The 23,154-nt window shown below is 38.7% G+C and overlaps 2 protein-coding genes across 2 annotated transcripts; one reads left to right on the forward strand and one right to left on the reverse strand.

The window, feature by feature from the left end:
* The first annotated feature begins 1,145 nt into the window (after nucleotides 1-1,145).
* On the forward strand, nucleotides 1,146-5,381 carry LOC109795460 (uncharacterized). The gene is made up of 9 exons (XM_020354973.3): nucleotides 1,146-1,162; nucleotides 1,442-1,853; nucleotides 2,532-2,923; nucleotides 3,361-3,610; nucleotides 3,787-3,952; nucleotides 4,052-4,154; nucleotides 4,246-4,374; nucleotides 4,594-4,809; nucleotides 4,930-5,381. Exons 2-9 carry the CDS (start codon nucleotides 1,619-1,621, stop codon nucleotides 5,209-5,211), a joined length of 1,773 nt encoding a protein of 590 aa, XP_020210562.2. The 5' UTR covers nucleotides 1,146-1,162; nucleotides 1,442-1,618; the 3' UTR covers nucleotides 5,212-5,381.
* A 934-nt stretch (nucleotides 5,382-6,315) lies between these two features.
* On the reverse strand, nucleotides 6,316-10,294 carry LOC109817207 (uncharacterized). The gene is made up of 2 exons (XM_020382426.3): nucleotides 8,348-10,294; nucleotides 6,316-7,072 (listed from the first exon to the last, which is right to left on the reverse strand). The coding sequence occupies exons 1-2, from the start codon at nucleotides 9,905-9,907 to the stop codon at nucleotides 6,686-6,688; spliced, it is 1,947 nt and encodes a 648-aa protein (XP_020238015.1). The 5' UTR covers nucleotides 9,908-10,294; the 3' UTR covers nucleotides 6,316-6,685.
* Between the last annotated feature and the right edge of the window lie 12,860 nt (nucleotides 10,295-23,154).

The following is a 23,154-nucleotide window of genomic DNA, read 5'->3' on the forward strand; positions in this document are numbered from 1 at the left end:
CACAACTATTTTAAATAGATCTCATAGTATCACGTTATTTATAAGCAATTTATATTATATTTTTACAATTTTTGTTCCAATAAAAATTGTTTATAAGCACTTTTATTTTTTTATAACTCATATTACACTTTTTGATAATTCACACTATACTTTATGATACAATCAACCAATCACACCTCTTCATTTTAATTTTTAAATTGCTAAGCACTGTTGCTAGAAATAACAGAGCTAAAAAATTTAAAACTTGACTTGCCACGTAATATAACTCCAATAAAAATTTCTTATAAATATTGTTATTTATTTTTAAGATACACAACAACAAGTATCCAATTAGAGGTGCTGTTACAACTTATCGGTAACAAAGTCTTGTATGACCTAATTATGGACATCTTTGGATAAGAGAAGAAAATAATTAAAAAATGAGATAAATTTTTTAATAGCTGAAATTAGTTAATACATTATTCTATTTAATTATATTTTTTAGTAGTAGTATTTTATTAAAAAAGAGAAGAAACATTATATGGAAATGGAATGAATTGGAAAGTTTGTGGTGGCGTTACAAGTCATGACAAGTGGGATGATACCTTTCTTTTCGGTAATATAAATTGAAAATTTCTACTTGAAATAAAAGAACCTACTAGCCTAAGATTTTGGCGAATGACAGATAGATAAACATTATTATTAAAATAATGAGAGAGAGGGGAGCATGAAATGAATAATAGAGAAGAATGAGGAATATATGAAATGTGGGAACTGCAGCAACACTGGAATGTGATTTCTTTTCCATTGGTACTCTTCCTCGGTCACCAACCCAACACTTCACTGCATTTCCTATGCTCACTGTTAAGTCCTAACTATGATAATATATTAATTTAGGTGTTTATATTTCATACACGCGCGTTGTTCAGATAAAAATCCGTGTCACTGTTTCTGAGTGGTTCTGATATTTGCTAAAGCTGTTGTTGCCACATATTCTTATCTTCTTCCCCGATTGTAACTTTTGTCGTTTTCATCACATGTATGATGTATTGCTTTGCCTCCCGCATGTCTTTTCATAACATGTCATCGTCATTGCCTTGAAAAGCCTTTATTTTTTTCATCACACAATTTCCAATTTTATATTTTTCTGATTAGCTAGCTTCTAATCATTCGGTTGGGTTAGGTTAGACCTTCTTCCTCTGCTTCATTCCAACTTAATTTACTATAACATCACTTTCTCTCACACACCATCTCTAATATTTTTAGTATTAATATTATCGTGATACCATGATTGCATCACGAAAAGATGTCAAGTACATTTTATGCAAATTTTTATTTATGACGCTATTGTGACTGCTGGAGATTGCTTTTTTTTTTTATGCGTTGTTTTTCCTTTTCCGTGAGTCTATGTATTAGTGTGACTTTGATAAATCGTGATGGAAACTTGGCATTAATTTTACAGTTGCAAGGATAGCAAGGGTGGCCCCACAAAAGTGTTTAAGGAGACAGGTGCAAATAATTGAGCTTTCTCTTTCCTTGAAGTGGTTGAAGGACTCACAAGGTGTTGTGAATCGGTGATGAGGAAAGGGGTAGCTGGGAAAGCTTTTTGAATAAAGAAAGAACAGTTGAGGGTAGTGAAATGGAGCCACCGAATCAGAAGTCTATTGAGAGAGTGGTTTCTCAGAGAGCCTTGCAAATTGGAAGTTCGTTTCCATGCCAAATTTGTGTTGTGGGGTTTCTCTGTGGAGTATGCCTCACTTATCTGTTCTTGGCTGCTTTGACTTCCTTTGGCACATTTCAGTTTGGTCCCATTTTATTTTCAACCATGTCAATGGCTAATTCTTCTGGGAATTCTACTTTTCCTAATGATATCAGTAAGTCAATTTCCTCTTCCTTTCTTTCAACCATTTCTTGTTTATTCATTTAAATTTTCTTCTCTTTGTTTTATGGAAATGGGGTTGTGGATGCAGGGGGGCATCTTCCTCTGTTATCATATGACTTTTACTTTCTTGATAGAACATGGCCAATTCAAGAAACTTTGAAACTGGGTTATGAAGAATTACGGTATTTAATTTAAAATTTTAAATACATAGTAAAAAGAGGCTATTTGATTTCTCCTTTTTTTTTTCTTCTTATTTTCCTTTTCCATGAAGAAAAAGAACCAAATTTATTATGAGTTCCAACCTTTTTTAAAGTTTGATGTATTCAATGACGTTTATCCGCGAAGCGAACTTGATGAAAATAGGTTAGGCTTGGGCTTGAAGCAACTTTAAAAATACTTTAATTACTTGCTTTACGTTAAGCATACTCTAATAACCATTCTTTTTGACTTGGACTACATATTCTAGAGAATGTATACATTGTTTGTCGTCATCAACACTGCAATTATGACATGCTTGTAATCACTATTTATAGCACAACGAGACACGTATAACTGATCCCAATGATGTAATTGTAGTAACGCTGTAAGTTGTAATCAATCCGATTGGCTGTGATGAAAAGATAAAATGAAATTAACGTGGAATGTGTTTTGTTTTCTTTATTTTTTTTAGACATGATTACAAATTCGGACTGCCGTATTAAGCTCAAGGAAACTGAGAGATTGTGGAATTCGGAGAGCAGCAGAGAGCGAGATAAGAATGAAAGAGTGTCACTGCTTTATTCAGCTTGGAGTGGTGTGTTGAATGAATCTACAAGTGGTGGTAAAGAGTACTTACAGAAACATGGAATTAGTGGGTCCAGTTTGCCTAATGCCCCACATTTGGAAAACTGCAAGGTGAAAACACAGTTATATGACTATCTTGATAAGCGTACAGGAACTGAGGTTTTCCCGCCATGGACAACTTGGAAGGGGCTTTTGCAGACATTTCCTGTTGCTGCATTCAATGAGCAGATGCAAAATCTTAAGCATCAGGCTGTATCTGAGGGGGCTTATCCACCCTGGGTGTGTTACTCAACTATTTTTCTAGTGTTTTGGATTCAATGATTCACCAATCACCATAAATTATTTCATTAAAAAATATGATTTGTTTAGTGTACTTGTTGATACCAATATTTGGTTTATTGTTACCTTTAAATATACTACTGAAGTGGCATTAGTTTCCATAACAATCATCGTTTCATAACTAATTGTTGTTTCTTAAAACTATTTCTTTTTTTTGAACAGAGCTAATTAGGTTTAGTATTTTCCTCACTAGATATTGCCCAGTTTAGTGTTTTTTCTTTAATGCTTGGCTCCCACATTAGGTTATAATTAATAATTTAAAAACGGCATATAGAAGCTAAAATGGCATTTTTAAACTTCATTTACTATGTCCATGATTAAAAAATAAGATGAAATGTTATAAGGTTAAATCATATAGAAGCCTTTGGCCTTTTCAGATTGCAGGGTCTGATGAAGAAAACTATCCCTTGACTAGAAAAGTGCAGCGTGACATATGGATCCATCAGCATCCTTTAAACTGTAGCAGCCCTGATGTGAAGTTCCTTGTTGCTGACTGGGAGAGATTACCTGGATTTGGTATTGGGGCTCAGATTGCTGGGATGTGTGGACTTCTTGCTATTGCAGTCAACGAAGGAAGAGTCCTTGTCACTGACTATTATAATAGAGCTGACCATGGTGGTTGCAAAGGTATATTTTTTTGGAAAAAAAACCATGCATTGGTATCTGTTTCGGTTACAACAACCTATGTACAATACAATGTGAACTCATACTCAAGAAAAGTCTTCAAATATTATTAATATTGTTACAAGAAACCAAAAATATGGTTCTGATGATAATGCAAGTGGACACTCTTCTATATGTAGGGTCTTCCCAGTCTAGTTGGAGTTGTTACTTCTTTCCTGAAACCTCCCTAGAATGTCGGCAGCGTGCATTTGAAGTCATGAAAAGTGAAGATGCTTGGAGCAAGGGAATTGTGACCTCCAAAGAAAATTATACATCCAAGCATATATGGGCTGGACCTACCCCTAGGTAACCCAACCTCTTACAACTGTAGTCCGATATATATGATTTCTTGCATGCTGAGAACCTGAACATATTGGAGTTTTATTCTTCCAATGTCAATATCAGGAAATGGGGGCTTCCATGGAATCATTTGCAACCAACAACTGACATAAATGGGACTCTGTTAGCTTCTCATAGAAAAATGGATAGACGGTGGTGGAGAGCACAGGTACCTATCAGACATGCAGAAAAAAGAGGGTTGGTCCTGGTTTTAGTAATAATTCATGTTTGAATATTCTTTTCACAAACATTGTTTTCAGGCAGTACGCTACTTAATGAGGTTTCCAACAGAATACACATGCAATTTAATGAATGTAGCCCGCCATGCTAGCTTTGGAAAATTAGCTGCAAAAATGGTTCTCGAAAGTCTTGCTTGGAACTGGCCAAAGGTTGTAGTTAAATTTGCTCTACTTTTCTTATTGAGTATGAAATCATTAAAAATACGAGTATATTTTTACCATTCTTTGCATCTAAACACGTGAAGATAAAAATAGGTCCTATTAGAAAATTTACCTTAATTTCCCCTCGAGATAGTATTATATTTTTCATAAAATTTGGCATTAAAATTGTATTCATGCAAATTTCATTGTTTTACTCCTTTGCCTCAGGAAAGTGGTGCGAAGCCAAGGTCTGATATTGATGAATATGTGTGGTCCAATCACAAGCCTTGGGTCCCTAGGCCTCTTCTAAGTATGCATGTAAGGATGGGAGACAAAGCATGTGAGATGAAGGTAGTTGGATTTGAAGAATACATGCAGCTTGCGGATCGGACTCGGAGACACTTCCCACACCTTAATAGCATTTGGCTCTCAACCGAGATGCAGGTATTATTCTTGTTGCCGGACATATTAATTTCTAATTATTTCGAGTTATATTTTAGATGATAGTTTGTTGATTGTGTTATACACTAAACACTAACATTACAAGACTCTAATTTGATACAGGAAGTGATTGACAAAACTAGAGAATATTCTCATTGGAACTTTCACTACACAAAGGTTAGACGCCAAGTTAGGATTAACATGTCAATGGCTGAGTACGAAGCCAGCCTGGGTAGGGAGACCAGCACAAATTATCCACTAGTTAATTTCTTGATGGCTGCTGACTCAGACTTTTTCATTGGGGCATTGGGTTCTTCCTGGTCCTACCTTATAGATGGAATGAGAAATACTGGAGGAAAGGTAATGGCTGGCTTCTTGAGTGTCAACAAGGACAGATTTTGGTAGGGTTACGTCTGTATATTGATCATTGGTGTCTTTGATAGTAATATTTTTCTTTTTTGATAGTAATATGATGCTTTGTATGTATAATTTTTGTATATGTGCCAAAAATAAAACAAAGCGATCTCTAATAGATTTAGTGATGAAAGAATCAAAATGCTTGCACCTTGTTCTTAGTTCGTTGTTTCCGGCCTGGTTCTTTTTTTAATCTGTTTCACGTGGAGTTCCTGGAATTTTTCCGTCTTCAAAATTTAACTAGCAGGGATAACAGTGGACGTGTATTGTGACTACTTTAAGCTATATGTCTATCCAAATTCTGTAACCAACATAACCAATACCTGAGAGATATCCGACCCCAAATATATTAAATACCTTTTTTTAAAAAATTCATGAAACTCCTAAGATTTTAAAAAATATTGTATGCTACACTCTGAAAGTCTATCAAAGACTTTGTATATGCGTATTTTGCTTTGATTTTCGTTATATAAGTAATTGGAATTGGCTATCGGTTCTAGGATTCAAAAAAGGATGGAACTTAAATAATATTTTTTTACTTTGCTCTTTAATAAAAATATATTACGTATATTATCTTTTACATCTCAAATAAAAAAAATAAATTGGAAAAAGATAATGAAGTGGTTAAAGAACAATACACGTTATATTTTCTTTTAAAAATAATAATTATAGAAAGATTAAAAAAATATGAAGTGATTAAAAAACTATATTTAAATTGTATTTTTGTTAAAAAAGTAACACTATAACAAAAAAAAGTTATCTTAATTTTATATATTAAAAACTTTGTCTCGTTTTGTTACCGGTTAATTAGTAGATACATACCTCTAAAGATTTAAGGGTACCGAACGATTTCTTTAGACGTGGAATTATTAAGTTTTGGTAAGGAATTTTGGATTATCCACTTGGGTGTAAAGAAAAACAAAGAATATCCCAACTATCGATGTGAAATATGTACCATAATAACTATTTGAGGTGAAAAAGGAAAGAGGTTCTTGTATTCAATGATTTAGGTACAAATTCCAACGAATTTTACTAGGCCAAAGTCCAGTTCAAAAGAATAGAAAAAACTTCATGAACGACAGGAGAAAACACAAATTCCACTCACAAAAATGCAAAATCAATAATCAGAGATATAGATGTACATACAAATATAGGTATCTTGGGCAAAATCAGAATGAAGCCAAGAAATTGAAGGCCACATAGACTCTTTCTCTACGTTTTCTCTTCAAATGACAATACAATTATTTCCAGATGACAAAAACTTGTCATAATCCAACATCGCGAAAGGGGAAAAACATAGTGGCACCCTTTTCTTGAAGAGTAACAATCGATCGCCCAGAAAGTTTCCAGTAAATTCTTGGCTAGATCATCCGATGTGAAAAGTAAAGTCAGCTGTGCATAACGACTCTTACACTTTCTCTCTGACAACGATTCTCAAAGCAGCAATTACAGAGATACCATGCTATTAGTATTCTTCCACATCCTCACTCCCTAGTTGTACTCCATCTCCTCCTTTAGCAGCTGTCTGCTTCTTATGTTTCTTATTTTTGGCTCTCTTGGCCTTCATACGGCGTTTCCTCTCATTAGCATCTACCCACTTGTAGTCTGAAGGTATACTGAAAGGGTCGACTTCATCCTTATATCTATGACTGTCAAAATCACTAGACTGCGTACCACGACTTCCTTTCATCCATGAAATCCACGATGTAGACCCTTCGGATTCCTTGGATTTGGCATCCTGGAAGTATGCTGGGCTGGAGAGTGGTGTTGAAAACTCCTCTGCTGGCTGAAGCTCCTCAAATTTTGTAAAAGTAACGAGGACCCGTATCGTAGGGACTATAGGGATAGCTACCTGCGTAGCAGGAAGCATAACCAGAGGCCTATGAGAAACATGCATTGATGCAAAGTATGCCACGACAGAGAAGCAATGACACAATGTCGTTTTGCAAGGGCACAGGGCGAAATAGACATGTGCAATTATATGATAAATTAATTAGTTATGGACATGAAATATTAATGCTATGCATTACAATTGACATGTTATTAACCAACAATTTTTTCATACATCCAACATAACATATATCTGACATGTTTTTAAAAGTTATTCAAAAATGGTGTTCTTAGTGTTGATTTCCATTTCATTTAGAACACCAACATGACTCCAATCTTGGCGTGCTAGTGTATTCATATCTAGAAGCAAAATCTGGAATGAATGATAGAAAAGAAACTTTTGTTTTTATCTGTAAGAATCAAACAAAGTATCAACGAGTTACAACTTGTTACACACACTACTCAGCCAACTGATTAAAACCTACTTGATATATAATATAAAAGAAACTAGTGCAACATCTATGCATTTAACAGTGTGTTTAGTTTCACGTTTCCCGGGCTTGACTCACGTAAACGACGCGAAAATAAGACGCTATGATTTTTTACTTCTGCGTCAAATCGGTTAAAACGTGAATTGGAAACGTGAATCCAGACATGCACTAAGGCAACAATATGTAATTTGCTTTGCAATATATAGCTCTGCCGATTCTGGATAAATGATGAAACTACATATCTTCATAAATTAATCCGCATAAGGGCAACTACATGTGTTGGCCTAAAGAATGTTGGGTTTAAGCAGGGGGGAAAAGTCTCGTTCGTTGAACACAACCCCATGCAAGAGTTCAATAAGGAAAAATATTAAAAGGAAAAAAAAATCTAAATATCCTAATATCTTAAGTGATGCTATGAACAACAAGCCACATATTAAGTAATAAAATGATGATAGTATATCTCTAGAGAACGATAATTTTATTCATCAATCTCTATTAGTGACAGTTAACCATCAATTGGAACTCAAGGATAATGTATTGCACCCACTTGTGACAACAGAAAAAGAATCTGTAACTCATGCAAAATCAAAGAAAACCCGGTCCCCCAACCCAAAAACAAGAAGGAAAAAACTTTCAAGAGGAGGAGGAAGAATGTTTAGACAAACTACAACTCTAAACAAACTCCTACGAGTGTCCTCCACATATGCAAGTGTCAATATGTAACCACAAGAGTGCCGACCAAAGCAACAGTGCATAAAAAATAAAACAAAATTAAGCACTGAAGGTTATGGTGGTATTGGGGTTACCTTAACAGGAAATGTTCCTTGAGGAAGTTTAGTTGTCAAAAGTTCTCTGAGTCTCCTAATGGCCTTAACCTTGTTTGCTAAGATGTCAAGTAGAGGCAGAAGCTCATCTGTTTTCAAAGGAAAATCTGGTGTCAACCACAAGACTGGTCTTAACCCCTTCTTATACTCACTCTCATTCTTAGACTCATTAATTGCTCCTTTCTTCTTTTTCCTTCTAAAGTTTTTATCCTTTCCCCTCTTCATTTCTCCAGGATCCTCCTTCACAAACTCAACTTGTGCCTTCGGCTGATCACCCGAAAACTTCTTCGCCGTTTTCAAATCCTCCGGCTCATCGCCGCTGCCCTTGAAGTTTTTCTTATTCCAACCAAACCAGCCCTTCTTTTCCTTATTAACCACACCATTGGCTTCACGGCTCTGATAGGAACCATTCTCAAGCCCATCAAACCCCCCTCCAGGCTCCTCATCCTGACAAATGCCATCAGAATTCCCCATCCGCAGCGCGGAATCCAACTGCATTCTCTCCTCGGCAGTCAACACATCATCATACTCATCATTGTTGTCTCCATTGGCCACACTCTCCCCATCGTCCACAGCAAAAAGCTCCTCATCAGTCATGGCACCGGGAACCCTGCGGGACTTGACACTGACCATCACATGAAGCATGTCATAAACCTTGGCCTTCCAATTCCCCACCATCTCGGTCTTCTCCTGGCGCCGCCAATTCAAATGGGGAACAAGCTCCGCCTGAGTCACATCAATGCCAGGCCTATACATATTGGTCTGAGACATCAAAGAAACCTCATGATTGACTTCAGCTTCCGTAGGCTTCGTACCAGCTCCCTCCAAAGCATTGGTGACTTCCCTCTCCTTGTGAGCAAGCGCAAGCAGAGAACCCGGTGGGAGGGTTAAATTCCCATCCTCGGAATCATAACCCTCGCCGAGGAAGAGAAACGTTTGGTCGGAGCGCTGTATGCGGAAGCCGTCGAAGCCGGCGAGGGTCATGTCGGCGCGGAGGTTAGAACCGCGCTTCCAAATGCGGTAGGTGTCGGAAGGGGCAATGCGGCCAATGAAGGGAATGACGGAGCTTTCAAAATGGAAGGATATCTCCATGTAGAAGTCGCGGATTCGTGCGGCGGAAGCGACGATGCGGGGGAGCCTCCGGCACCACTTGGCCCAAGCGAGAGGTTGGTAGTGGCGCGCGATGATGACGGCGATGGCTTCCTCTCTCGTGCACACCGCTTCTTGGAGCGCGCTCCAGCCGTTGTCGTTCTGGAGGCTCCAATCCGCGCCGGCGCACATGAGAATCTCGGCGGAGATGGCGTCCCTGAGACGCACCGCGAGGTGGAGAGGCGTCTCCCTTCCCGGAACGTCGCGGCGGTCGATGAGCGCGGAGAGCTGGTCGGCTTTGAGCTCCGCGGCGAGCGATTCAGCCTCGGTGTTGACCTCGCCGGGCCTGGCGAGGCGAGGGACGGTGGAAACGAGGTGGCGCAGGGCGGCGTGGTCGCGCCTGGCCACTGCTAGGTGTGCAGGACTGTGCGCGTATTTGGAGATATCCTCCATCTGATTCGTGGTTGTCCAGTAGCCAGTAGGAGAGGTTAGGCTTAGGGTTGAATTGAGAATTGAGAATTGAGAATTGAGAATTGAGAATTGAGATTGGATCTAACACAGACACAACTGAAAAGGCATCGCTCCTATTATTATTACTGTCTCTCTGCCCTTCCCTATCTTTCTATTCTATAATTCCACTCTGTGACTGTCAGTCCCCACCTCTGCTTTTCAAGGATATTCCTATTCATATTTCAAGTAACTAATTCAATCAATTTATCCAATCTCCCACTGCCATTCCATTACCAATTACCAATTACCAATCTTCACTTTTCACACTCTTTCCTCATTCCTCACACGCCTTCTCTCTTTCTCCTTTTTAACTGCCACTGCCCACTGCCGTTTCCCATTTACATTATTGCAATCAAGGACATGCAATCTTAAATACAGTACAGTACTCATATTTTATCTATCCAACTCTAAGAAACGTTAAATAAAATGTGTTTAAGAATAAGTTTAATTCAATTTAATTATAATTAAAAATATATATTAATAACTTTTTACTTTTTCTACTTAAAACATATATTTCTCGATTAAACATAATTTTAAACTAATATTTAAACATGTTGATAGTAAAATATTATTAGTTCATCTGCCATAGTTGACTCAAGCCACAATTTTTAGCACTAATTGAAAGCTGAGAAGCGTTCACAAATCGATTCGCTCCAAAATTTGCTTGAGTCACAACTTTCTCGCTTAAGCCAAATTCGAATAGAAACTGCCTATTAGATGTGTCCTGCATTTGGCTCAAGTCAAATAAATTTTGCTTAAATCATATGTTTTTCTGCTTAAGTCAAACATTGCAGAATTAGGTGCACCTTGGAATTGGCTTAAGCCAATTTTCCTTCTTTCTCCCTCCTGCATTCCAAAACCTTTTAATGTTAAATGACCTTTCCCTATATGTACCACCACGAAAACATGCTTGATTAATTTAAAATACACATTGCAGGGTAGATAACCATATTTGAAATATGTGTGTGTTTGTGGTGGAATTTGTTTTAAGGATTCTTTTTACTCGGACTAGCACAATCAATGTTTCAATTTAGGTATGTTAACGTTCTTATGTATTTGGAACACAGTGCAAAGAACAGAGACAGAGTGGAAACTTTCAAGAATTGCTTGTCTCTAAATATTCTTTAAGTATTATCAAGCAATAATGTTCATGTATGTAAATACTTAAATGCACAGAATGAACAACACGTATATTAGCAATGCAAATCATAGTTCATTTCGTACAATGGTCAAATTACATTACACATGAAAACATATTGATCAAAGTATATGAATACACTACGTGATTAAACGAAGAACAAGAAGACTATTCTACTTCTACTCCTAAAAAGAGAAAAGAAAAGTGGCCGAGAGTCAGTCATACCCAAAAACGATCTTGTGCACGAAAGCCATATGTGTGTGGAGGCAGAGAGTGCTTCAGAAGTTAATTCAAGTATGAGTTTTTCCGACCCTGTGCATGAGATGAATACTCCTATTTATAGACTAACTAAATAGCGGTTAACATTTAAGCTTGTGTATTGTGGGGTGCAACCGCTATCCACTACGCTTGATGTGGGTAGGAGTTATGCAACTTCTCCGTATGTAACTTCTCCTAACCGCCTTTCCCACGTGTTCTATTTTTCGATCTGTGTTTTAGTAACTGCTCCAATGCACCCATTAGATATCTTTCGATCATTGTTCAACTAACTGTTTTAAGGTAGTTTACTCTATTCGGACTCCTTCAGTTATTCTCACTTTTCGACCACTTTTCCGTTCGAGTATGTTTTCGCGTACAGATATACTTTCCTTGACCCTTATGAGTGTGCTTTTCGAGTCGTTTGATCTTCGAGTAAGCCCAACAAATGCCCCCCTAGGAATTCAATCTTGATGTGCATACTGTTCCGGCAAGTTGAATTCCTGTCGAGAGTTATTTTTTTTTTGAATTCTCATCGAATAGCTTCAAATGGTGACTTTACACTTTTTCGATGAAAACCTTCTCTGATCTATATTAAATGCAAGTGACCATTTGATGAGACATTGATGGTCTTGATGGTGCGTGTTCACTCTGCTCCATAAATTTGTCTTTGAAGAAAACGGTTTTGGCGGCTTGATTTTAATTGATGTGAGTTGGCATTTTGGATTGAATTAACATGGACCCGTTTTTGACCTAAGGCCCATTTACCTCATTTAGGACTCTCTTTTACCCTAGAGTAAATTATCTTCACCGCTTCACTTGCTTTTGCGCACAAGTTTGTCACTTTCTTCTACTTCTTGGTAGCCTCCTTCTCCGGTGATCTTGCACGTTTCTTCATTCATCCCTTCTTATCCATGGCTTCCTCTGCTGCCTCTACTTCTGTTGCTGTAGCTTCCTCAATGTCTCCTCCTACCACCACTTCTTCTCCTATTTTGACTGCTACTACTTTTGCTGCCATGACCACCACTGCCTTAACTACTATGGCCACTGCAACTTCAACCCAGGCGGGTCTCTTGCTCATGACTGATGCCCAAGTGCACAAGGTCAAAGACGGGAACGACACCTTTGTCCCTATTCCCGGCATGGAAGAAGCAAGCCTTAAAATCTATCAATCCCAGGTACTCCTTCCTTTCACTCTTGCCGATGGTAATACTCATGCTTTTTTAGGCCCCTTCATAGGTCAGAACAAGAAAACTTTTGGAAACATTCTGTTACCTGAAGACGAGTCCTCCTTACCTTTCATATACTCTTCAGAAATAGATCTATCTTTGTTTACCGATACCGCTAAGATTTTTAGGGCTTTTCCTCCCCTTAAAGATAGACACTTGCAATGGTTGCTTCGAGTGGAACAAGCAATGGGTCCTTCTTGGATAGAAGCTGGTATATTCGAATTTATTCAACTCGCCAAGTTCGATCTTCATCTCTTTGATCCTCAGATGCTCCTTTCTGCTATTTTCTTTTGGAACAGAGAGACTCGTGCTTTCGAGTTTCCTTGTGGTTTTATCTGCCCCACACTATTAGATATTGCAGCTATAACCGGTTTAACCCCTTTAGGAGATAGATTTCACCCTGACGCTGTCGAAGAAGAGATTTCGATCAAGCAAGTTTCAATTACCTGGGACAAGAAGACTTACCTTGCCTTTATTACCGCTCATATGGGACAACCTGGTACCCCTGTTTCCGAGTCTGAACACATTGCTTTTTTGATGTACTGGTTATCTGCATGCGTCTTCTGTACTCCTTCTCTTCAAGTCCCAAAATATTATTATGTCTTAGCTCAGGCCTTACATCTTAAGAAGAAGATTTGTTTGAGTAAACTTTTGTTAGCTTCTCTATACACATGTCTCGATGAAGCTTTGGAAAGTTTATCCCGGGAATCCAGTCCTCGCAACCTATCTGGACCGTTATGGTTACTACAATTATGGTTAAACGCGATTTTGGAGAACAAACTCTCACTGACTTCCTCCTTTGCTCCAGCATGCGCACTCGAGGGAGCTCGTTTAACCACACTTATTCCTCGAAAACGTTTAGTTGATAACTTCTCAAAATACATTGGGGCAATTCTTAGTTTCGATCAGTTTAGTGAAGATTTGGCTCCGTTCGTCCGTTCTTCTTTAATTGGCCCTCCTTGGCTCTGTCACAATAATCAAATATGGAATATAACACTTGATTCCATTGAAATATGGGAAAAATTCTTATCCTGGGACGTGATTATGTCAGGCATGCGTCAAAAAGATGTCAGAATTTACCCATACCAGCCGCAGCTGTTTGCTCGACAATTTGGACTTTGTCAGATGAAATCTTTGCCTCTTCGACGTAAAGAGAGTATAGACGCTGACATTTGTGTCGAAAGAGGAAACTATGAAGAAGTGTTAAAGTTTATTTTACGTCCAACTAAACAACTCCACCTCACACCTTGCTCTTTTTCTCCTTCTTTCTTAGTTTCTCAATGCTTTCTTCGTTGGTGGTGTCAGTATTATGTTGACAAAATGATCGATTTCAATGCATTTTTGAAGAAGCTGACCAATTCTCCCCTTTCTTCGCAGGGTCCCAAACAATCAGGTACTTTCAAGAATCAAACTATAATTTATCAATTCGAGCAATTTTTTAAAGTTTGTTATCGACCCGACAATGTGCATCGAACCATCTTTGATGCTTCTGTCTCCTTGTCGAAAATGGTACAAAGGAACATCCGCTCGAAAAGGGTAATAAACCCTCGAGGTAAAATCGTTTACGAAAAGTTTTGTCCCAAACATATACCTCCTCTTCCAAATGCTCTTTTTGGTTTAGTTAAGCATTTATCTCACCCTCCATGGGTGAAAATACTCGACCCATTTTACCTCGAGCGCAAGGAGATTCCCGTAAAAAATCGAGTTACCTATGCGCGATGTTCCGTGTATGATTTTCCTCGAGGCAAATGGTGGCCACTATGTTGGGTCAATAACGTTAACCCTCCTCCTGGTAAACAACTTTAGCCAAACCCTTAACTAAACATTCGATTTTGTACTTGTCTCATCTTTTCTCTCAAATTTCGCAAATGTCATTCCTCAACGTGTTCCACAACATGTTGAGCCAACTCCTAACTGGGAAAGTGATGATGATGCCCAAAAACCATCATTGAAGGGTCGGAAAAGAAAGACCGCTTCTGAAAAAGCCACTCTTCGTTCTAAGGTACAGTTTTTTACTCACCATCTCTTTGAGCCTTTTCGATTAATTCTCTTCATTCATTTTATCTTTTTTCACTTTTCGTATTTCAGAATATCGAAATTTCTAAGAAACAAAAAGTGGATTCAAGCAGTACCAAGACAGTAAGAGAGCTCTTTTACCTTTTCTTATCCCTTTAAATCCTACTCATTTTGTTTCCTTACTTTCAGGTTTCGACCACGAAGAAGCAGGATAAAGGAAAGGGAAAGTTGGTAGTTTCTCTTACTAAAAAAACTCAAAAACCTCCTACTGGGAAGCTTCTTCAAGATGCTATGAAATCAGTACCCAAGGTATTCAGACCAATAATTTGTTTCCGACTGGATTTTTGTTAAATCTTTCTAACACTGTTTACTCATCAGGGTATTGATATCATTGATATTGATTCTTCTCGAGACATCTCGAGAGATATTCCTCCTGTCACTGAGGCGTCCCAACAGGTTTACTCATGTTCTTTCCTATTTCATCGTCTGGCTCGAGATTTGTTCAATAACACCAAATTTTTATGATCTTCTCTTTTGTTTATAGTTGGTCACGTCTCAGTTGAATGTTACTGAGATGGATTCGATAATGGCCTCTATCCAAATTCCTCCTCAAATCGAAGAGGATAAGGTTCCCCAGTCGGAACCTTTAGTCAACGCAGAGACCTTGCACGACTCTGTTCAAGGTGATCCCTCTTTCGAGCTACAACCTCCCTTGAGTCCGAACAAGGGTATATTTCTTTTAACTTTACAACTTTATCATGATTTTTAATGAAACCTTCTAATGTATTTTCTTTTTGTACAGGTTCGACTGAATCGCCTCGACCCTTCACAACTTCCCCTTCGACTCAAGGCGGGGTCACTTCTTCTGTCCAAGGTCTTTCGTCAATTCCTTCTCCGGACCTGGACTTCATGAGCTTTTTCAATGACGAAGATGAAGATATCAATAGTATCTTCGAGGTCTTGGATAATTGGACAAGTGGTCCTTCTGGGTCGGAGAAGGAGAAAGAGAAAACTGTCGAGCACGTCTCTGAGGTTCCTTCATATCAACCTTTGCTTGATTCTTTTCGAACAAAGGCGTATGTTGATGATCTTGATCAGGCCTTCCTTATTCCTGAGTTCAAGATAGAGGTTGAACAAATGATGGACGATCTTTTATCCTACTCGAGCCTTCCTCCTAAGGTCCATTCCGAGTTGCAAGAGTTTGTCAAACCTTTTAGCCTCGCATGGGACCTTCGATCTCAATGGTCTACTTCCTTTCAAGAGGTAACCCATGTCGAGGTTGAAAGCGAAGAAGACCGTGCTAAACTCGAAAAGCTCCGAACTGACTTGCTTATGATCAAAGACTCAACGGCGGAAATGGTGTCTTCTCTGCAAAAATTACAACAAGAAGAGAAGGATATAGAGACCACCATTAAGTCTCTCCAACATGAGTTAGAGAAGGCTCGCTCGAAGAAAGATGCTATTAAGGTTCAAAGTCACGAGATCAAGCAACGTCAAACGGGTCTCAAAGAGGAAGGCAAGGTTATCTCTTCTCGACTTGCGAAGACCTTAGAGCAGAAAAAACATTTGGAAGCTCAATGTTCCTCTCGAAGAAAGCGTTTGGACGAGGCTTACAAGGCTTTCAATGATTTTAAATCAAAGTTTTGTAATAATTAGATTTCTTCTATTTATCCTTGAACAATCAATATTCTATCCTGTTATGAAAGCACTTTAAATATTTTCCATTTATTACTTTGCTTGCATTCGAATTTACTTCTTTGATCACATATGCATTACTTGAATATATTTTCTCGACTACAAAGGGACCTTCCCAATTATAAGACCATTTACCTAGATATCGAGATTTTTGCTCCATGGGAAGAATTACTTTTAACACCAAGTCACCCACTCGAAAACTACGTGCTTTGACTATCTTATTGTATGATTTCTCGACTCTTTCCTTCTGTCGAACAATATTTTGCAACGCAATTAACCTTTCCTCCTCTAAATAAATCAACTCATCATACATTAGATTCCAATAATCATCAGTAGGTAATTCATTCTGTTTCTGTATATGAATTGATTGTAAGTTAATATCAATAGGAAGGATAGCTTCATGCCCATACACTAACTTATATGGAGTAGTTTTTGTAGCATCTCTCGGCGAATTTCTATAAGCCCATAGTATTTGAACAAGAGTTTCATGCCAACTTCGAGGCCTATTTGATACGTGCTTTTTAATTAGCCCAATCACTACTTTGTTAGCTGCCTCGACTTGACCATTTGCTTGAGCATAATATGGTGTTGAAGTTATCAACTTAATCCCTCTAGATTCTGTATATTGAGCGACTTTTCGATCTGTGAAAATTGTACCTTGATCAGTTGTAATTGTTTGGGGAATCCCAAACCTTGTAATAATGTGATCTTCGATGAAATTAATTATGTCATTTTGCTCAACATCTTTTAAAGGAATAGCTTCAACCCATTTTGTAAAGTAATTTATAGCAACCAAAATATATTTGTGATTTTTCGAAGAAGGTGGGTGTATTTGTCCGATTAAATCCATTGCCCAACCCCGAAATGGCCAAGGTTTGATGATTGAATGCAACTCACTTGCTGGTACCTTTTGTATTGGTCCATGTTTTTGACACTCCTCACAACTTTTTGCGAATTCGATACAATCTTTAATCATAGTTGGCCAATATAAGTCTTTCCTTGACAAAACCCATTTCATCTTCTTTCCAGCTTGATGTGCTCCACAAATGCCTTCATGAATTTCTGCCATTGCTATATAACCTTCATGGTCTCCCAGACATTTGAACAAAACTCCGTCGAAGCCTCTTTTGTACAATTCATCGTTTAGTAAGAGATAATTGAGAGCTTGGAGTTTAATCTTCCTTTCGACCTTTATATTAGGATTTCGCAAGTATTCGATCAATTCGCTCATCCAATCTTGTTGACTTGCTGAACCTATACTTAGAATTTCTCGATGGTCTAACACTTCACTTTCTGTATGAATCAGATATTCGAGACACTCTTTACTGATTTTATATCCAGAGGCTATCTGAGCCAACTCATTTGCAATAAGATTTGAGTCCCGAGGAATGTGTTGTAACTCTACTTCACCAAACGTGTCAAGTAACTGCACAGCTCGAGTCTTGAATTCAATTAATTTTTCATTTACACTTATACTCTCGAGTTAATTGTTTGATGACCAGTTGTGAATCTCCCCGAATTAATACATTTCGAGCACCTAATTCTTTGAGGATTTCGAGTCCCGTTATTAATGCTTAATACTCGGTTTCATTGTTCGAGTATCCTTTGTATGTTTTAAATGATAACTTAGTCGAGACCCCTCCGGGAGAGATGATTAAAAGACCTATTCCAGCGCCTAACTCGTGTTTCAAGCCATCGAAATATAATTGCCAAGGCTTGGTGGTTAGGTAATTAACTTCTTCAGTTTCATTTGAATGATCTGCAAGAAAATATGCAATTATTTGTCCTTTAGTTGCTTTTAGCGGCTTGAAAGTTAATGAGTATTCAGTTAACGCGAGTGCCCATTTACCGACTCGAGAATGTAACACAGGTTTACACAACATATATTTTATCACATTACTTCGACAAAGTATTACAACATCACGAGTCCTAATATAGTACTTCAACTTAGTACACACAACATAAAGACTTAAACATAATTTCTCTAAAGGGGTATATCTAAGTTCTGCTCCTACTAACATTCGACTTAAATAGTAAATGACTCTCTCGATGCCATTTTCATCATCTTGCGCCAGCATGCCCGCAATAGTCGAATCATTAGCTGAAATGTACAACTTCAGTTGCTTCCCTTCAGAGATTGGTGCAAGCACTGGAGGATGAGCCAAGTAATCTTTGATATCATCGAACGCTTTCTGGTGCTCTTCATCCCATCGAAATTCTTGCTCCTTTTTTAAGCGTACAAGAGGAGAAAATACTTTAGTTTTACCAGACAAGTTCGATATGAATCTTCGCAGAAAGTTTACTTTACCTAGGAGAGATTGAAGTTCCTTCTTGTTCGATGGAGGTTTAGACTCCATGATGGCTTTCGTCTTATTTCGATTAACTTCAATTCCTTTCTGGTGTATAACAAACCTCAGAAATTCTCCTGCTGAAACACCAAAAGCACATTTTAGTGGATTCATTTTCAAACTATGTCTTCTCATTCTTTCAAAAGATAATTTTAAATGTTTCGACCCAACAATTATGTCATCAATATATACTTGTACAAACTTACCAATTAGATCATGGAATATTAAATTCATTGCCCTCTGATAAGTAGCACCAGCATTTTTGAGTCCAAATGGCATCATCACCCATTCATAGACGCCTAAGGCACCTGGACATCGAAAAGCATTTTTTGACACATCGTTAGCTGCAATATAAATTTGGTTATACCCAGAATAACCATCAAACAAACTCATAATTTCATTACCTGTAGCGGCATCTATCATAGTTTCAGCAACGGGCATAGGGTACTCATCCTTGGGAGTTGCCATGTTGAGATCTCGAAAGTCAATACAAACTCTGAGTTTCCCGTTTTTCTTTATAACCGGCACTATATTCGAGATCCAGTCATGGTATCTCGAAGTTCTGATGAACTTTGCCTTCAGCAATCTCTCAATTTCCCCCTTGATTTTCTCGGTTACTTCAGGAGCAAATCTTCGAGGACTTTGCTTCACGGGTTTCTTTCCTGGGATCATGGGTAGCCTATGCTCCACCAATTCTCGATCTAGTCCTGGCATTTCATCATAATCTCATGCAAAGCAATCTTTGTATTCATGCAACATTCGAATTACCTCCTCTTTCAGCTCCCCTTGCAAGAACTTGCTAATATAAGTGACTCGCTTATTCTCGACGGTTCCCAGATTAACCTCTTCGAGAGGATCTTGGGATTCTAACTTATGTTCTTCATTAGCGGCCCTTTCGAACACCAAGGGTGAATCATCGAAAATACAGTCCAGTTTGAGTTCTAGTTCTTGCTCTTTACCTTCTTTTGTCTTCTCGACCTCTAGGTCTGTTTTTTCTTTTTGCTTTTCATTTTTATCTGAGACTCCTTGGTCCCTTTGATTTTCTGTTTTTTGTTTTTCTTCATTCTTCTTTTCGATTTCGAAGTCTTTTCCCTTCCTCTTTTGTTTTTCTTTCCTTATTGACTCGAAATCCGTCTCCTCTTTCTTTTTTTGTTTTTCTTCGGCCAAAATGGCCGTGCTAACCTCATTGTCAAACTGATCTTTCTCGGCCAAGTTGGCCGTTTGATCGGCCACATAGGCCGATATTCGAGCTAAGAAGCTCGAGTAAGGATCTTCTTCCTTCATTCATCCAGTGGAGCCGAATTCTTTTCGGCTCGAATCACAAATTCTCTCTTCATGTCCCAACAAAAGGTTTTCTTGACGCCTTCCTCTTCATCCATCACCCCAGAATTGTAGGCGTCGAATGGTTTGGTCTTGGCAAATGCTGTCAGTTGTTGATTAGCAAAATACATGCCAACTTCATAAGTCTTCTGATCAGCCTCGAGAACCTCCAATCCTTCATCTTCATTCCAGAAGAAAATCTTCTGGTGAACCGTGGAAGGAACAGCACCTACCCCATGTATCCATTCTCGACCTAGCAGGACATTGAAATTCGTCTTCGATGGCGTCACTATAAACATAGTAGTCCTCTTCACACTCCCAATCTGCACATTCAACAAAATCATACCTTCAGGGTGTGAGGACTTTCCTGCGTAGTCTGAGATCATGATGTTGTGAGGCTTTAAATCAGCCAGAGATTTCCCAAACCTTTTCAACATTGTTTTGGACAGGATATTCACAGCGGCGCCTCCATCGACTAAAACCTTATTCACCTCCTGCCCCTCAATCATCAAAGTTAGCAACAAGGGCTTGAGGTGTCCTTTCATTTCCTCGGTGGGAGAGTCAAACACAGCTGAATTGAATTTGGGTACGACCCTCGAGATTTGATTGACCCATATAATCTTGGACTCATAATTGGGGTCCTCGAAGACGTCTTCCCTGTTGATATCCTCTTGTTCATTCACGGATTCCATAGCACCAGCATACTCCGAAGGTAAAATGGAAACTACCCCGCAAATATCTTCCAGAGAATCCTCGAAACCGCTCTCGAAGCAATCCGTTATCATGTCCTCATCGTCTTCGATGAACTTTCCAGAGGACTCCCCTTTTTGAGGAACTGGAATCGAAAAACGATTTCCCCTCATACCTTCAAAGGTTGCTTTTCGCATCCTTTGCTGCCTTCTCCATTGGGTTTTCGTTAAGTTGTTAAATGGCTGTCGGAAGCCACGTCCATATCCCCCAGCCGGAATTCTAACATTCCCAGTAGTCAAATTCGAAAATTTTCCTGCATTTCCATGCACCGGATTCCCACTGCCAGTCATTACTTGTTTACCTCGACCCATAATAGGCCTTGGTGGTGCATTCCATCTTCCAACAGGTACATTCGCATTCGGCACAAAAGTATTGCCGAACCTAGATGAGTTATACATCTCCATCTTCCCAACAGGGGCATTATATTGTGGCATATGAACTTGCCTCATGGTCAAACCAGCATTCGACCTAACATTGGGTTTTGCCTTCTCACACAGCTTTTCAGCTTTGTAATTCTTCATCATTTCTGACTCCTCGAAATCCTTAGCCGCTGCCCTATCGAAGACGGCACTGCATCGAGGACACAACATGACCTCTTTATCAGCCTCTTTTTTCTTCGACAGAAACTCCACCAGACTATCCCCTTCCTTTGGGTATATAGGTTCTTGCTCTTTAGCAAAGTCCTCCATTAACTCCTCGAGCTTCTCGTCAGAAATAGGTTCAATGCTTTCATCGTCCTCAGCAGCAACATCCACCATGTTGATGGTCATCGAAACTGGTTCAACGTAGCCAGTATGGGCAGCAAATGGATCAACATCCACCTTCATTTTCTTTTCTTCAAAAGCCAGGCGACCATCAGTAATCGCCTTCTCGATGAAATCCCTGAAACGCACACAACTATTAGTCCAATGTTCATACATATTATGATATTTGCAGAATCTCTTTCCTTTTCTTTGCTCGAAAGGTGGAATTTTATGATTCTCTGGGAGTATAATCTGTTTATCTTTTAACAAGATATCGAATATCTTTTCTGCTTTACTCACATCAAAACTATATTTCTTAGTCGAATTCCCTTCTACATTATCTCCCGGTTTTAACATTTGACACCGATACGTAGGACCAGGACGCAATTCTGCTAAGTTAACCTCAAAATCTTCAGTCGAAATCTCGTAATTAGAATCGTCACTGAGCTCGGAATTTTCTAAATAAGCTACTTTCTCTTTTCGAACAATCTATCAAATTTTCTTAACCTCTCTTTTTCTAGCTTAATTTGTTCGATTCTTCTCACCTTCTCGGCAAGTTGGGCCATGTCCCTCAATTGTTCATTTACTAATTTCTTACGTATCGAAAAATCTAATCCTGTTGCTGCAATTCTAACTAATTCATGTTCAGGTATATTAGTATAGCATCGAGATTTCAATTGCCTGAACCTATTTAAATAGTCATCTAACGTTTCATTATTTTGTCTTTTAATGTTCATTAGATCGACTATACTAACCTTCGTTTCTTCTCTAAAGAAATGCTCATGGAAACTACCCTCTAACTGTACCCAAGTATGTATCGAATTAGGAGGCAAAGTGGTAAACCATGTAAAAGCATGCTTGGTTAATGAACTAGGGAAATATTTCATTTTCAAATATTCATTATTTGCTAAATCCCCACATTCAACCCCGTACCTAGCTATATGTTCCACTGTTGACTCAGTTAATTCTCCTGCGAATTTCGAGAATTTTGGGACTTTTACTCCACGGGGTAGTTCTACCTGTGTGATATAATCAGGGAAGGCTGACACAAAATATGGACGTTCATTTCGACCTATATCGAATCCATGTCTATTGAGTATCCTCTCTACCATTTGGTCTAAGTCATCCTGTGGGTTTCTATTAGGTCGAACTACGTTCTGGTGAAAATTCTCATGCCCCCCAGGATTTTCCATCTCATTCAGATTTCCACTCATGGCTCTCGAAGGTGACCCCTCACCTAATTTATCTCCAATTTTATTTATCAATTCATACAGAGGTGTCATAATATTATGCATTTGTGTTGACAGCAAATTGACCATGTCATGATTACTGTGGTCCATTTGTTGTCGAAGAGCCATCATGGCTTGGTTACTAATACCCGTAGGTATATAACTCCCTAGTCGAATCAGCGAACCCTCCTGACTTGTCCCTACATGTTAATATGGGTCTTGCATGACAAAACCCAAACCATTTGGCCCAGGGTTGTATCCCTGTGGGGATACGTGTACTTGTGGGTTTGTCCCTAAAAAAGGTATAGGCATTTCTACGTGTACAGGTTGGGTATTACGCCAATTTTGTGGCATGCCCCAGGGGTATTCTCTAGTAACATTCACCAATTCTTGAGTGACACTATTTTGCCTAACATTGTTTTCGAGCAACACAGGAGGAGACGTTGCCCCCCTGGTCACATTGGTGG

This window comes from Cajanus cajan, chromosome 7 (genome assembly GCF_000230855.2).
Source record: "Cajanus cajan strain Asha chromosome 7, NIPB_CcT2T_4, whole genome shotgun sequence".
Classification (NCBI taxonomy): Eukaryota; Viridiplantae; Streptophyta; class Magnoliopsida; order Fabales; family Fabaceae; genus Cajanus; species Cajanus cajan.

Excerpts from the sequence above, each read along its gene's own strand:
- LOC109795460 (XM_020354973.3), top strand. The coding sequence starts at position 1,619 with ATGGAGCCACCGAATCAGAAGTCTATTGAGAGAGTGGTTTCTCAGAGA. Across the intron at positions 3,611-3,786 it reads TGACCATGGTGGTTGCAAAG|GGTCTTCCCAGTCTAGTTGG; the intron begins GTATATTTTTTT and ends TTCTATATGTAG. Across the intron at positions 4,810-4,929 it reads GGCTCTCAACCGAGATGCAG|GAAGTGATTGACAAAACTAG; the intron begins GTATTATTCTTG and ends AATTTGATACAG.
- LOC109817207 (XM_020382426.3), bottom strand. The coding sequence starts at position 9,907 with ATGGAGGATATCTCCAAATACGCGCACAGTCCTGCACACCTAGCAGTG. Across the intron at positions 7,073-8,347 it reads AAGGAACATTTCCTGTTAAG|GTAGCTATCCCTATAGTCCC; the intron begins GTAACCCCAATA and ends CCTGCTACGCAG.